Source organism: Octopus bimaculoides, chromosome 3, assembly GCF_001194135.2.
Source record: "Octopus bimaculoides isolate UCB-OBI-ISO-001 chromosome 3, ASM119413v2, whole genome shotgun sequence".
In the NCBI taxonomy this organism is placed as follows: domain Eukaryota; kingdom Metazoa; phylum Mollusca; class Cephalopoda; order Octopoda; family Octopodidae; genus Octopus; species Octopus bimaculoides.
Window position 1 is genome coordinate 146125768 of NC_068983.1, and position 16640 is coordinate 146142407.

The following is a 16640-nucleotide window of genomic DNA, read 5'->3' on the forward strand; positions in this document are numbered from 1 at the left end:
CTAAAGATATGATAATCGGAAGAGATGAGATCTGGGCAGTAGGCAGGGTGTTCCAGCACCTCAAAATACCAATTGGTTAATGGTTTCAACAGTCTGAGTAGCTGTGTGTAGCATGCATTGTCATACAAGAAAACTTTCTTTAACAATAGGCTTCAGCGTTTGGTGTGAATTACTGGTTTCAGTTTGTTGGCCAGCAAAGCACTGTATCTTGCACTGTTGATCATACACCCCTTTTCCAGGTAGTCTTCCAGTATAGGCCCTTCTGAGTCCCAAAAAAGAGTTAGCATCACCTTTCCCACTGAGTCTTGAATTTCTTCATCACTGGCAAGCCAGGATGTTTCCACTCTATACTCTGTCTTTTGGATTCTGTCACATAATAATGGACCAACATTTCATCTGTGATTATTCTGTTCAAAAATTCCTCGCTCTCATTGTTGTAACAATCAAGTAAATGTTGGCAGACCTCAAGATGTTTGCGCTTGTGCTCTGCAGTAAGCTCTCTTGGCACCCATCTTGCACAGGTTTTATGGAAACCGAGCTCATCGTGGATGATTCAATAGGCAGTACAATGAATAATCTGCAAAGAATGAGCTACCTCATCAATGATAACTCACCAGTTCACCATTACCATCTCTCGAGCTTGCTTAATCTTCTTATCAGTGGTGGATGTTGACACACATCCTACTCCCTCTTCATGCATCACACTTGTCTGGCCACTTTTAAACTTCTCAATCCGCTCATACACACTTCTATGCAGTAGTGCACTGTTCCTGTATGGTGCTAAAAGCCTTCAATGAATTTCAGCACCTGACACACCTTCATACCAAAGAAATCAGATCACTGCTCTTTGTTCTCATTTGGTGCACATTGCTAGTGAAGCAGCTAGCGGAGCGGCCATGCTTACACTGTATAGCCAGAATGTAAGATGGCATGATCAGGCTCAAACTTCAATCACATGATCACAATAGTATTAATAGTATTAACTATAAGCATGCATGCGCAGAAGGCAGTGTGACAATAATAAAGATATGTTATGGCGAATAATTTTGTGAATAATAGCATGAATAATTTTTGACTTCCCTTCATATTAACTTGTTTGAGATACCAAGCTACCTAAGACTGCTCCTAGTCCTATAATACAAAAGTGACTGTTATAAAATATTTGTCATCATCATCTTTTAAGGCCCACTTTACTATGCTTGCATGGATCAGACAGAAGTCATTGAGGCAGGTTTTCTATGGATGGATGCACTTCCTGTCACCAACTCTCACCTGTTTCCAAGTAAGGTAATATTCTGCTTTGGCTGGAATGTTTTCATAGAAGATTGGAAATGAACAGCACCACTTATATGACAGTGATGCATACACTCGACCATCACATGACGTCAGAACAAGGAGACACACACACACACATACAAGCACATATCTACAACAGGATTTTTTCAGTTTCCATCTACCAAATCCACTCACAAGGCTTTGGTCAGCCCATAGTATTGGTAGAAGATAACTGCCCAAGGTGCCACATAGTAGGACTGAACATGAGACCATATGGTTGGGAAGCAAACTGCTAAACCACACATCCAGGCCTATGCCTATTTTTAAATTAAAACCATCCACAATAATCTTTGGGAAGAATATTCTTTAAATTTATATTTCAAACACCTGCTTGATATAAACCAATAAATGAAAATATTAGCTATTTTCCTCACTGCAAATTATAATTTCAAAATTAAGATACAGGCAGTATATATTTCAATAGAAATATAGTTACAAAAGTGTTAAGTCCATCCAGCTCTTTCTTTCTTGTATACTTTCAGGTGACTTCAAATAATACTGCAGTCATAATGTCAATTCATCATTGGTCAAATAACCATTCAAACTCTGTTGCCTTGATGTTGTTTAACCCTAAGTCAAAGGCATTCCACTTATCACCATCTCAGTCATTATATATCAAACATTGAACTACTTTTAGCTGCTATTTCTAGCAGATCTAATATCCAGTCATTATACCTTATATATAATTCCTGTATATAAGCAAACTGAGTAATGCATGCTGCTTAGAAATTATATTTTTCAAGGCACTTTAAACTCAGAGTCAGTCATGTTGTGAGCCCTTGTAACCCTTAAAAATCATAAGAGGGTCAGTAAAGACTTTGTAAAGTCTCATGCAGTTTACATGTAGACAAAATCAATTTGGTAAAACCTATTACTCTCCAACCTGTATTGATGGAAGGAATTTATCTCAGTACTTCAAGTTTACAAATCACTCATCAACTTGACCATGCTATCACTGCTTACAGCAATGAGTTGTTCGACCTTTTAGTACCTTTATACCAAGGTGGACTATGCCATTTTAGAAATAAATATATTAGTTATGCCTATTATAATGAATAACAGGAGAAAAAGCACTTAGTTTGGAACCCTATGAAGCCAGCTAGAACTTGGGTTCTCACAAGACATTATACATTCCTTATATAAAAATGAAGGAGACTACATGGTCCTTCAACCAGTTAGATATATCAGTCAAACACATCTTTCATTTTCCAGGGAAAGGATACATTAAATAACCTAGTCCAGAACACACTATACTTGAACAAAAAGGTGAGTTGTTCATGGCTGGATGTCTTTGATTACAGGTCCCCAAAATCAGGGTTGACAACAACCCTAGATTGTAGATTCCTAGCTCAGGGTTAAATGACAACAATTTCAAATCTTTTTGCTTTCTGTCATTCAGCATATGAGGTAAATAAACAGAAAAATGGATACAGAAACTTAGAATTTACATACGTCAGAGGTGAGATTAGAGTAAAAGCATCGACTTCTATGTGAAAATATTTCTCCATAGGCCTTCAGTGATGTTTTGTCTGATATGGAACAGCGGTTCTGTTTTTAAAAAAAAGTAAACAGTTACATACAGTAGTTATTTCTGAAACAGATTTTAATAGTTCAACAAGCATTAAAATTTTAATAAGTGTTAAAAGTTTGTTTACAAATAAATACCAAACCTAACAAAAATATCAAGAAATGAAAATAATGATAGGATGAGCATAAGAATATAAAGAAATAAACAAAAAAAAAAGAATTATATAATCATTTGCTTTATACACACAATTTCAGAAATATTTTACAAGTTAGTTCAAAAGGTCCTTTTGCATTTTAGACATATGACCCTGTGGTAAACGTTAGATTCACAATCTTTGGGCTAGGGAATCAATTCTTGGGCCAGGCAACACAGTATGTCCTTGAGCAAAGCACTTTACTTCATATTGCTTTAGTCCACTCAACTGAAAATAAATAGCAGCACCAGCAGCAGCTGGAGTGGGGTTAAGACAATGAAAGACTGGGGTCCCATTCAGAAGAGGGTCTCATACACTCAGTCACTTTAAGGCCATGAAAATCAGGATAAGCTCCAATGTAATGGACCTTTAAACTCAAAGACAGACTTTAAATGCTAAAGGACTTCTGACTCACAGAAAGAGGTGTATCTAACTAACATTTGCTTTCCTTGTTGGCATGGACTGATAAGAGTTGTGATCAGAGCCAGTTCCATTTTCAGTTTACTACCCCCCTAAATGAGTCAGAAACCACATCATACATCCAATTTTTAGTATAGTCTCTGTGGTTAAATAACCTTCCTGTCACCAACTACTTTATAGAGTGTATTTGGTGCATTCTCTTGTGGCACCTGGACTAGAATGGTTTGTCTCCCCCCGCCCCAGTAATTGTCCTTACTCTTCACTGTCTTGTCTCCACCCTACATTGCTCAGTCCCATTCTTCCTGCAGTATTTAGTCCCCTCTACATTATTCACACTTATATTCTTCACACTAGAAGGAATGAAATGATAAATCAATTCTAATAGGATTTCAACTCAAAAACATTTGATGGAACTATGTTTTGATAATACATTTAATCCAGTGCCTTACACACATTTTGTATTATCTGATGATGTAAGAAAAACAAGTTAGTTCTAAATTATAAAGCTAGGGTAGGTGTGCTGAAAGTGTGTGTGTTATTTATTGCATCTTTTCATACTTTGTATCTATATGAAAGGTGAAGCACACATTCAGTTTCACATTACAAATAACTGAAATATATAAACAGTTCCATATTTTCATTGATGCTCTTACACTTTTCTGTCTGTTCATGTAGACAGCTTCATATTAATACACACTATAATGTATGTACATAGAAATTCTCACTAATATACACTTCCCTGTATTTAAATACATAGTTTCACATCAATACACATTTCATGCTTATGTGTATACAATTTCACATAAATACATACATACATGTCTATGTGTATATTATCACCAGCATCATTGTCAGTACTTTACGTCCACTTTTCCATGCTGGCATATGTTGGATGGTTTTTCTGAGGCAGTGTTTTATAAGTGGATGCCCTTCCTGTCACCTACCCTATTATACAAGTCTTACAACATAAAGAGATTTGCTGTACCTATTCTAAAATCAAGATATGCATGGTCTAGTTTCACATTAATAAACACTTCCATGTATGTGTGTATACATACAGTCTCAAACTAATACACATGAATGAATCAAAAAGAAATGAACAAAAAGCAAAATAATGGAAAATTTTTTGCAAAATAAGGAAGAAAACAAGATCCTACCTCTGCTTTACTTTGGAATATTCCGCATGGCTCCAGGAAGATTCCACTTTGGCATGTAGCTTTATCTTTATGCAGGAAATGGCATCCTTCTTCACTGGAGCAATAAAAACAACTAATTAAGTGTTGTACAGTAGGATTTCAAGCAGGCTGTTCAGTTTATAAAGATTACAAATTTGAACAAATTTATATACTATAACGAGATGCTTGTTCTGTTTTAAGCAGAGCCCTCCTTTGGAGAAAATTCTTTAATAACTGATATTCACCAATGGAAATCACTATCGTTTATTTCTCACTCTGGTTTTTATTTGCTGGCTTCATATATATTGTCAATTATAATAATAATACGATTTACACAAAGTAAAGAACTTCAAGGTTGCTTAAATTTTGCAGTATCTTCTACACTATATTCCTCATAGCAAGATATGTCATAGAAAGATATATCATATATCAATTAACTTAGTATAAAAATAATTGGTTTTACTTGACTTGAGAGAACCAGGGTTGATGCAAAACAGTTACGTGGGTAGCATTAGGAAGATAAATGTGGAAATAAGAATCTTTTTCTCTGACTATTCTCCATAAATTCATCTTTCTTTCCCTCTTTACGTTTTCTTTTCCAACAACTTCCACAAACATCGAGCTAAAGATCAAAGACATCCAGTTGTGACCATCCAATGGTTTTTAGGCACTAGAGTCTGATTTAAGGAAGATTTGGCTGTTACTTCTATACCTTTGAGCAACTATATAGAGCCTCCTTCACTGACATTTAAAAAATGTAAGGAAATCATTCTACAAGTTTGGCAGAACAACAGTATATAGTTATAAATCACTGGATATGTGTCTTAAAACAAAAACTTAAAGAATAGGAAGGTAATCACCTGCCAGAACAGAAGAACTCAGTGTCGTTTACACAGGTTTCAGCAAGACCAAACTTACAACCTGCACCTGAAATACAGAAATATAGATCAAAATTATATCTTAGCAGAATTATGGCAAAAAAGAAAATTATGAACAAGAAGGATATATCACATGACAGTTATAGCAAAGGAATTCATGTGTACAAGTTGCTTTAGCCTAGTAATTACTCCGAAGTTGCAGTGCCAACATATCCCTAGCCAACAGAGTAGAAAAGATAACAGACAAGGTGAGGAAGAATAAAATAGTTAATTTTAGAACGATGGTAGACAACACAGCAAAAAACATAAAACCCATAGGAAGGATCTGGAATACATGTGGTTGGTATTAGGAAGGGCATCCAGTTGTAAAGACCCTGCCAAAACAGACACAGTAGCCTGGGGTAGCCTTCTACCTAGCCAGCTCCTGTCAACCACACATGCATGCATGGAAAACAGATGTTAAATGATGATGATGATGATGATGAAGGGATCCTGCAGTGGTTTCCATAAATAAGGGTTTCAGTTGTTTGATCAATGGAATTACCTACTCACGGTATTATAGCTGACACTTGTAACTATAATGTAATAGTCAGGCAGACTTAGCATGACACTGTGTGTGTGGACAAGACTGGGCTCTCATATCACAGGTAAAGTCCGTAAGAGAGGCTGCTGCATAGTTTTCATCTACTCCATTTCATTTATACAGTGTTTGACACAAGCTAATGGTATAAGACTCTTGCCCGGTATCACATGATAGGACTGAACTCAGAATCACATTACAAAGTAAAGTGAACTTCCAAACCATTTGACCATGTAATGAGAACTACACAAATGTAATTTTCAGGTTTATTGCAACAGTATTGAGGAATTTCGATCATCACACATGAGAACATCAAGGTGGATACATATGAAAATAAGGATCATGGTTCAAGGAACTAAAGTGAACATGGTTGTAGGAGTTTGGTGCAATGAATAAATTCAGAAAGGAGTTCAGCTGATTGATTACCAATTTGTCATGTAAAACTGTAACTAGAAACAAATCCAGACAAATGGTTGTGAAGTCAATTACACAGCCATATTGTTGTTGTCATCATCATCATTTAATGTCCACTTTTCCATGCTTGCATGGATCGGATGAGAGTTTAAAGAGGAAGAATTCAACAGCCGGATGCCCTTCATCAAACCTCACCTGTTTCCAAGCAAATTAACATTTCCCCATGGCTAGATGTGTTCTCGCTTGAATGACAGTGACAATCATTTACAACTATCATGCTATGTCAAGACAAGGAAACAGACACACACACACTCACCTATACATATATACAACAGGCTTCTTTTAGTTTCTGTCTACCAAATGTACTCACAAAGCTTTAGTTAGCCTGTAGCTATAGTAAAAGAAGCTTGTCCAAGTTGTTACGCAGTAGGACTGAACCCAGAACAATGCAGTGGGGAAGCAAACTTCTTACCACACAGCCATACCTGCAATCTTGACAATGATATTCAATAACTGGTGACGAAATACAGATAGGGAGCGGCAGAAAATGATGACACACAAAAGGATAAATGCCCAATAAAATTTAAAGTAATTACCTTTTCCCCAGAGGAATTTATCTGAGGCAGCATAATTAACCTTGTACCATCCACTGGATTCAAAAACAGCTAGAGTGATTGGATCAATAACAGTCTGGTGAGACTAGAGAGAAAAACAATAATATAAAAAATAAGTTAGTCAAGTTATAAAATATATAAATGTTAGTATTGAAAGTTCGTACGACTCATCAACAAATATTTGATTAGTAAAATTATTATTTGTTTCTTTTTCTTTTTAATATAATTACATCAGTTTTTCCTTACTAGTGTAAACCCCATTAAATGAAAGACAATTCCCATCATGCTAAGTCTTTGGTACCATTTTGATATTTGGTTGAACTATTTCACTTCATTTGAATGTGTAACAAGCCAAGAGATTTCAAATTAATGAGGGAACTTGAGTTAAAAAGGGAATTTGAACTGATGAGAGAGCCTGAATCAATGAGAGAGCTTGAAACAATGAGGGAGTCAATGGGAAAGTTTGAGTCAATGAGAGAGTTTGAGTCAATAAGAGAGTTTGAGTCAATGAGAGAGTTTGAGTCAATGAGAGACTTTGAGTCAATGAGGGAGAATGAGTAAATGAGGGAACTTAAGACAATAAGTGAGCTAGAAAATAGTAATTAAAATTCTATCAAGCTATCTTACAAAAAAATGAAGGACACATTGGCACATTGGATACATAATGTCTGAACAATGAATAGGTTGGTCCTACTCTGGCCATAGTTCAACTGAGTCTGGGTTGACCTGGAGCTAAAAACCAGGTAAGTTTGACTATAGTGAATAATCACGAAATGATTAGATTCCAAATTAACTAGTTCCCAATGTAACTATCTGTGACTGATAGCCATAACAAGTTAACAACTGCTCGTCCTGCAAGAAATAGCAGTTAACTTTCCTTCAAATCACACACAACTGTTGGCTAATGTAGTTCTCCTCACACATCTTTTGAAGAGAAAATCAAGAATGGTTGTAACTAGAGCACCTTTGATCATATCTACTTGATTAAGGATGAAGTTAGTCTAAAGAGCAACAAAGCTATCAACACTATCACCAAATATTCCTCAAAATTACATCCCACTGTCTTAAAAAAAAAAGTAGGATACACTATACATGAAAAGACACACTAGACATGAAAAAGACAGAATGGTTACAATTGGGATTCCTTTGACCATACATCTGCTTAACCAGGGCTGATTTGAGGCTAAACAATAACAGGTTCAGTCTGTCCATTTAGTTTAGTACTAGTGAGTCCTGTTTTATTTTCATAGAGTATCTCATAAAACAAGAGTAACTAGTAAAATAGATCATTTATATTGTGTGTGAGAGAGAGAAATAGAGAGAGGAAGAGAGAGAAAGAGGGAGAGGGAGAGAGAGAAAGAGAGAGAGGAAGAGAAAGAGAGAGAGGAAGAGAAAGAGAGAGAGGGAGAGAGAGAAAGAGAGAGGGAGAGAGAGAGAGAGAAAGAGAGAGAGAGAAAGAGAGAGAGAGAGGGAGAGAGACAGAAAGAGAGAGAGACAGAAAGAGAGAGAGAGAGGCTGCATTGCGAGAAACTTCCTATCTTTCAAATCTGAGGATGATACATCTCGCTGAACCCAATCCATGAAAGTCTGTTGGAAGGAGTTATTTCCCTTGAAAGCAACTGACGCATACTGAACTAAGAATTCTAAAAATTACTTTTAAAAAAAGATAGACAACTTCGGCGAGATTAAATAATTAGTTAAACAGGCATAATTTAGCATGTAAACAAAGTGTTCTAATTACAGAAACAAAAAAAAAGTACATTATTTACATTATTTATATTTTACGGATATTTGTCCTCATCTTGTTTGTTGTTAACACGACGTTTCGGCTGATATAGCCTCCAAACTTCATCAGGTGTCTTGGGGAAATTTCGAACCTCGGTTCTCATTCCTAAGGTATTTTTCGATGTTATTATTATTATTATTATTTTATTATTATTCAGGTCACTGCTTGGAATTAAACTCGGAATTTTAGGGTTAACAGCCCGCGCTCTTAACCACTACAACCACAGGCATATGGCGTAGTGGTTAAGAGCGTGGGCTAACCCCAAGATTCCGAGTTCAATTCCAGGCAGTGACCTGAACAACAACGTCGACGACGACGACAGCCTTAGGAATGAGAACCCAGGTTCGAAATTTCCCCAAGATACCTGATAAAGGCTGGAAGCTATATCAGCCGAAACGTTGTGTTAACAACAAACATGATGAGGACAAATATCCGTCAAATGTAAATAATGTACATAATTCCTCATCTCTTAAATATAGAACTGAAAAAAAAAGGAAATAAAAATCACAGACGGTAATTACTCATAAAAAAAAAATTAGTGTAAATGTATTCAATATAGTGAGAATCAAAAATCTAATTAGAAATAATTAAGCAGTGAGAAGACAATATTAGCTTAACAACCTTATTGATTAATAGATATTTTAATCTAGCAAGTACAGGAGACAGTGCTAGACATATTTAGATCTTATACTCTCAACTGAGGCAATAAAATGATGAGAAAATCACTAAGCATAGGATGTTGTATATGAGTAGGTATCAAGTATCAGTATATTTAGAATAAATAAACCACTGAGGTTAATCACTTAAAGATGCCATCAAAATCAAAAATGTAATTCGAAATATTTATGCAGGCAGCTCTCCATAATTAACGTAAGAATACCCTAGAGTGTTCTCCCATTACATTCTCTAGAACTATAAGAGCCTGTACAAGCTAACAAAACAAATTAGTTATTTCTATATTATATCCAATGAGTGAGCTTTGACTCTTAAGAAACTAAGGGCACATTAGATAATGTATTCCTAGATATAGCAAAAGCTAAAATACATGCAGCTGGAAAACTTTTATTCACAAGTCTGCTTGATCAAGCAATAAATAAATAAATATTGGGCCTAAACAATAAAAACTGGTGCAAGATGCTTATATAGACAGGTAAAAATGATCCATAGACAAGTAAAAATGACCCAGTAGAAGTTAAGTACCTCGACCAAAGACAGCATCTGTTAATAGGATGTTCTATTGACTTCACCAGCCACTATCTATTAAGTTACAAAACAATTTTCTAAGTTCAGTGACCTCCAGCTTTGAGAATCAAATCCTCTTAAAACTACAACGCTACCATTCCTCCTCCTCCAATCAGATGTAGGTACCAGTAAAATACAGAGTTGTTGATTAGAGATTATACTACCATTCTCTAAAAATGAGGTACAAAATACATACCAATCCAGCTGTTGGTACCATAATGGAACTTTCCATCATCCGTTGATCCCAGTGAGAAAGAAGCTGACCATCCTGGAAGTATATAAAACATTCTGAATTAGACATGGACAAAAGTATGTTCAAAATAGGTTGCACCAGGGACTGTAGTTGAGTGAACTTAGTCTGGTACTCAACAGATTCTGCCATTCCACCACCCTTAATCAATAATAATGAAATAAACAGTATCCTACCTTAGTTTCCATAAGGACCCCATAGTCAACATCAGTGCTGCATCCAAAATGTTGACGAGCCTTCCTCACTACTGATGGCAGTGTTAATCTTTGGCGACCTGAAGTAGCAAGGCTGCTGTCCACAGATGAGATACATGGCAGTTCACTGTCTTCAAAGGCTGAAAAAAAGGCGAAAGGATAAACATATATATCTGTCTATCTATATCAATTGATAAATATATATATATATGCATATATACATGTGTGTGTGTATGTGTGTAAATATATATACATATGAATGCTCGAAATGAGGAGTAGATAGACAGCCGACAACTGATGAAGGGTCCTTTCTCTGTGTTTACTTGTCCTGTTTTCCATTTTTTTCTCGTTTACGTATTTCATGTTCTTTGAACCGTTGGTGACGTCCTGTACCCATATATGCATGTATGTGCGTGTGTGTATAGATGTATGCGTGCATGCGATAATGTACGCAGTTTTAGACGCGTTTTGTCACTACACAGTAATTTCCCTTTGTTTTTAACGGTCATTTTCACAGGAATTTTCAATTGGCTGGATAACTGAAGAGATGTTGGCGTGGGCTCCCACTCTGGCATCCGAAACTCGGAGTTTTATCATGGCTACTGAATAAGTGTCACATACTTTTACAGATAAATTCCTCTATTTGAATAATATCGAGGTCTCTTTCTTTCTTTTGTTGTCTTTCCTGTCAAATATATATATATATATATATATATATATATTACAAAGTGCACTACAGAGTGCAACGCATTGCCAAAAGGTTTGGGCTCATAGGTAGTTCCACATTCCACTCTTATACTTAACATGGTTTGACAATAAGAGGAGAAACAGATCCCAAATTTGTCAATGAAATAGTCACTAGAAATAGATTAGTGTACAAACGTGTGAAAAGTCATCTCTTATTGTTTTTTTAAAGTTTAGTTATAAGAAGAAAAGCACTTACATCTATTAAACAAATCTAGTAGCAAGTAGCAAGGATGTTGAAACAGGGCTGGAAGTTAATGCAACAAGATACAAGCATGTGACTCCTCAACTGGTATCCAAACAACTATCTCCATAGAAAATCTATCAATTAAGAGCTTCCATGCGGTCACTCAAACTGTTAGAAATAGTAACCAAATGTTCCTCAAATGACACCCTATCATCCATTGTAAAACAAAATATGGGAAGATAAACTTGGACAATGTACTTCTAGACATACTAAAACCACAGGATGGTTAGAGTGAGAGAACAGCACCAAATGTTTCTGAATATTTCAAAAAGGATGCAATGGGGTATTTTTGTTGTTTTTTAAGTCATAGCTTACTAGATTTTTGTTTGTGCTTTACAGGGCACATGCTCAGTTGGTTTACTGTTGCCTTCTCTGGGAGGGCAGAAAACATTTTAATTTTTAGGGAGTAGGGAAATGGAATTTGTGATCTTCAAGCCTTTTCAAAATCCTTACAAATATAAATGAAGTGACTGTAACTGGGAATTTAAGCAAAATGATAGACTCTGCTCTTCAGGAATTTCCTTTAAACCATGTTTGTTAAACATCTCAGGACAAAATTAATAATTTATACTGAAACCAAGATAATTATTAAAAAAATGAAATAATAAATAAATTAAATAAATAAAACTTACCAGGCTTACAAGTTTCAAATTTTTTCAGTAAACTCTTGGAAAAACCAACTGCATGAAACAATTCGTGCATAGCAACCTGGAAAACAAATGTTTGTTCAAGTTTCCTTAATGCAATTTAATTCAACTGGATAACCAAGCTTGTACATCAGACTGATGTAGTATTGATCACATGACACAGCAAATATGTGAAACACACAATGTTACATGTTATATCTTTCATGTCTTTTTATACACATTTAACTGCTGCTAACTTGTGTTTTCAGATTCAAATTGAGTGGGTATGGACTAGTTTTCAAACACATGGTAATAGGACAGGGATTAGTTTTCAAACTCACCAAGAGATATAAAGCCAACTGCACTTGTTACAGAAGCAAGGTATACTTGTTGTAGAAGCAAGCTGCAATTGCAGAAGCAAGCTGCACTTGCAAAAGCAAACAGCACTTTCAGAAGCAAACAGCATGCTATCCTCACTATAGAAAGCAGCTGTACTTGCTTCAAAATTCAACCATACTTGTTCTAAAACCCAGCTACATTTGTTGTAAATGCCATCTATCTGCAATTATAAAAACTCATTGCAGTTATTGTACTCCAGGATGATAAAGTGTAACTCCTGAGTGTTACACTCCATTGTTCCAAACCATTCACTGACTAAGTATATTCATTATTCTTCAGAGATGACAAATGAAGTAAGTTAATATACTAATTCAATTAGTATATTGAACCTCCTGCTACCTAATTAACAGTGTACCTAGTCATTTTCCTTATCATAGCAGAGCTTCTGATGTTGTTTTTTACCTTTGGTTGACATGGCCTAGGTAAATCTTCAATACAATAGCTCTTTCAACCATATTTTAATCACTCGTTTCCAAGTTTTTGTTAAAAGACTAATGTTTTTCACCATCACCATCATCATCTACTTACCACATACATGCTGTCTTCATCTACATCAAGTTGGTTAGGACAGAAATTAATCATACCAGAAATTGGACGTCCACTTTGGTCAGTTTGGCAGTAACCAGCAAAAGCTATTACATGCTTATCCTGCAATAAATAAATAACAAAACACTATTAAATATCAAGCAAACAAAAGAGCTTTTTTGATAATTCACTAGCTAGAAATAGCAGTCAAGTCCCTGTCAAGTCACACCTGATAAGAAGGATACACTGGATAATGCAGTCATAGATATATTATGTCTGAAAAAAAACATCATGGTCACAAGTGGAATGTGTTTTATCATGGTCTGCTCTGTCATTATGAACCCAGGACTAACTACGAAATGTGTCTTTCTCTTTTATAAAAACATTTAAAACAAATTTAGCAGAGATAATCCTTCAGTATATTTTTACTTTTTTTTAAATCAAATACCAGAAGTGTATGAGTGATTCTAAGATAGGCACAAGGACTTATCTTAGAACCAATTAGAAAATTGGGAGAAAAGGTAATACTTGATTAGTACTTATTTTTAATCAACCTCCAGAGAAAGCAAAGTTGACCCCAGCAGCAATCAAGGTCAGAATAAAAAAGGAAGCATCTAAGTACTGTAAGATATTTTACCCATGTCTATAATTTAATGAACTAAAACGTATTGTATTCTTTCTGACAGAGTGTAAGCGCCCTGAGAGAAAAGTTGGACATAAGAAGCATCAGATGTGGTGTGCAAGAGAAACGATTGCACTGGTATGGTCACATGTTGCATATGGATGAGGACAGCTGTGTGAAAAAATGTCACGCCCTAACAGTGGAGGGAACCTGTGAAAGAGGTAGACCCAGGAAGACATGGGATGAGGTAGTGAAGCATGACCTTCAAACACTGGGCCTCATGGAGGCAATGACAAGCGACCAAGACCTTTGGAGATATGCTGTAATTGAGAAGACCCAGCAAGCCTATGCTAGTGTAGCATAACCAGCCCATTTAAGAGTACCCTTCAATCATTGGGCAATAAACTGTGCTTGAGAAGACCTGCTGATTCAAGTTAAATCATTGTCATGGCCGATGCCAGTCCACCTGACTGGCACCCATGCCGGTGGCACGTAAAAAAGCACCATTCGAACATGACCAATGCCAGTCCCACCAGACTGGCTCCCATGCCAGTGGCATGTAAAATGCATCATTCAAACATGGTCGATGCCAGTGCCGCCTGACTGGTCCCATGCCAGTGACACATAAAAAGTACCATTCAAGCGTGGTCATTGCCAGTGTTGCCTGACTGGCTCCTGTGCCAGTGACACATAAAAAGCACCATTCGAGCATGATCAATGCCAATACCGCCTGACTGGCCCTCGTGCCAGTGGCACATAAAAAGCACCCACTACACTCTTGGAGTGGCTGGTGTTAGGAAGGGCATCCAGCTGTAGAGACTCTGCCAAATTAGATTGGAGCCTGGTGTTGCCATCCGGTTTCACCAGTCCTCAGTCAAATCGTCCAACCCCTGCCAGCATGGAAAGCGGATGTTAAACGATGATGATGATGATGATGCGAAAGAAAAAAGTGAAGAACTATAATCAGAGAAAAATCAGTGATGGCAGATATTCTAAGAATGTGATAAGACTGAGAATCAGAAGAAACAGCTGATGGTCAGTATCAGCAACAAATAATCCAAGGCAACATAATTCTTGTGAGGAATGGAAGAGATTTGACCATTCAGGTTCAGATCTTTTATTGAGGAGGAAGACGAGAAAGACTTCCAGGTGTTGTAGTTGAAGAATATTAATATTGCTGATTTTCACATCAGCACAAAGCCAGGAATTCATAAGAAAGAATTATAGCCAGCTAAATCAATTCTATTAAAATACTTGATACATATTCAATCAATTCTGCAGGATGAATAAGGAAGCTAACATATATAACTTAGCAGTTCAACAAAAAGAAACTGCTATGGTAACAAGCTTACAAGTTTAAAAACTAAGTAATAGGGTTCATTTGTTTGAGTAAACATTTCAAGGTGGTGCCACAGCATGGCTGCAGTTCAGTGACTGATACAAGTGCAAGATAAAAGATATATATCAAACTGCAAAGCAGTGATAACACATGATTTTAAGACACAGTGCATTATTTAAGAAGTTGTATAGAATTAGTGTCTTACCTTCAACCAGCAATTGCTGGATTCTTTAACAGAGACATACAACAAATAATCAGTATCGTTGACACCAGGACCAGAAGAAAAATAAGTTTTCACAGGTTCCTTCCCTGTACGATTCCATACTGAAAACCCTTCTAAGTGATCATCAGGAATCTGAAATAGAGGAATAAATATATTAAAGTATCTTGAGAAAAGAAAGCTATATGATGACAAATAACCTAATCATTTAATGTTACAAATAAAATCAATTTAGACTGGAAAATTTGTTTTTAAAAAATCAGTATTCTTTTGATCCTCAATAATCTACAATATCTAGAAACTAATTATAGCTTTAATATTGAAAAACAGATGAGCTTATTGTATAAGTGCTCAGATGCACAAGACAGAATCATCATCATCATTATCATCATTTTACATCATCTTTCCATGCTGGCATACATTAGAAGGGTCACCTCAACTTGAGCCAGTTCGTATTCAGAGTTACAACCCTCTCAGATGGGTCGCAAGACTTCTGGAATCCTATGACCCTATGTTTTCTCCATTTATTTGGCAACTTTATAGTGTATTCAAAGCACATTTTATCTTGGTATCAATGTTACTAAAGATTGCCTTGAATCCTACAATACAAAAAGGTCCTCATTGTTCAATGATGTCTCAGTTCACTGAGCATTGCAAGTAACATGACTGATGGAGTGAACAGAAGAGTGTGTGATAGCAGAAGATGAACTCAAGTGAGACCAAGAAAGAGGTGTCAAAAGGAAATGAAAACCAGTAATGACAGAGAAGCAATGATGATGGATAGTAATGAGAGAGAGTGGGAGAGAGACTAATGGAAGCTACATCTTTGCTAGCAAGAGAGAGAGAGAGTGACTGATAGATAAAAGAATACATACATACAATAAAGAACAAATACATGCATACACGCAGCGATAGTCATGCTCGTCTAAAGAGAAGACAGCATGCATGTATGTATTTACGCATGTGTGAAGCTAATTCTGTTATTGGGAAGACTGTAGGTGGGTTTTTTTTTTTTTTTTTAAAGTTAATTGTTAACTCTTTTGTTACCATATTCCTGAAATACATTGCCTTTGTTTCAATTAATTTTGAAAGTAATGAAGAATTTGGTAAAATAATTTTGTCTTTAAGATGGTGTTTTGGAAATGAATTAACATGAAATTTTGACAGAAAATTTTAATTTAGATCACTTTAAAACAGGTAATTTGTTTAAAAAACTAGGTGGTCTTTGGTGGGTTGGTATCAAAATGTTGAAGGTACTTTTTTTTCATTTCTTCAAAATTAAACCACCATCATTTTACATTTGCTTTCC

At 35.9% G+C, this 16640-nt stretch overlaps 1 protein-coding gene across 4 annotated transcripts in view; it reads right to left on the minus strand.

The window, feature by feature from the left end:
- Nucleotides 1–16640, minus strand: part of LOC106869108 (ciliated left-right organizer metallopeptidase) — an 82443-nt gene that overhangs the window by 16217 nt on the left and 49586 nt on the right. For all 4 annotated transcript variants that reach the window (XM_014914659.2, XM_014914673.2, XM_014914665.2 and 1 more), the window contains exons 5-13: nucleotides 15317–15466; nucleotides 13154–13273; nucleotides 12233–12308; nucleotides 10592–10749; nucleotides 10362–10433; nucleotides 7120–7222; nucleotides 5512–5578; nucleotides 4634–4727; nucleotides 2788–2883 (exon numbers count right to left, since the gene is read on the minus strand). In XM_014914659.2, coding sequence (XP_014770145.1) covers nucleotides 2788–2883; nucleotides 4634–4727; nucleotides 5512–5578; nucleotides 7120–7222; nucleotides 10362–10433; nucleotides 10592–10749; nucleotides 12233–12308; nucleotides 13154–13273; nucleotides 15317–15466 — 936 coding nt within the window. The remainder of the gene's footprint in view (nucleotides 1–2787; nucleotides 2884–4633; nucleotides 4728–5511; nucleotides 5579–7119; nucleotides 7223–10361; nucleotides 10434–10591; nucleotides 10750–12232; nucleotides 12309–13153; nucleotides 13274–15316; nucleotides 15467–16640) is intronic.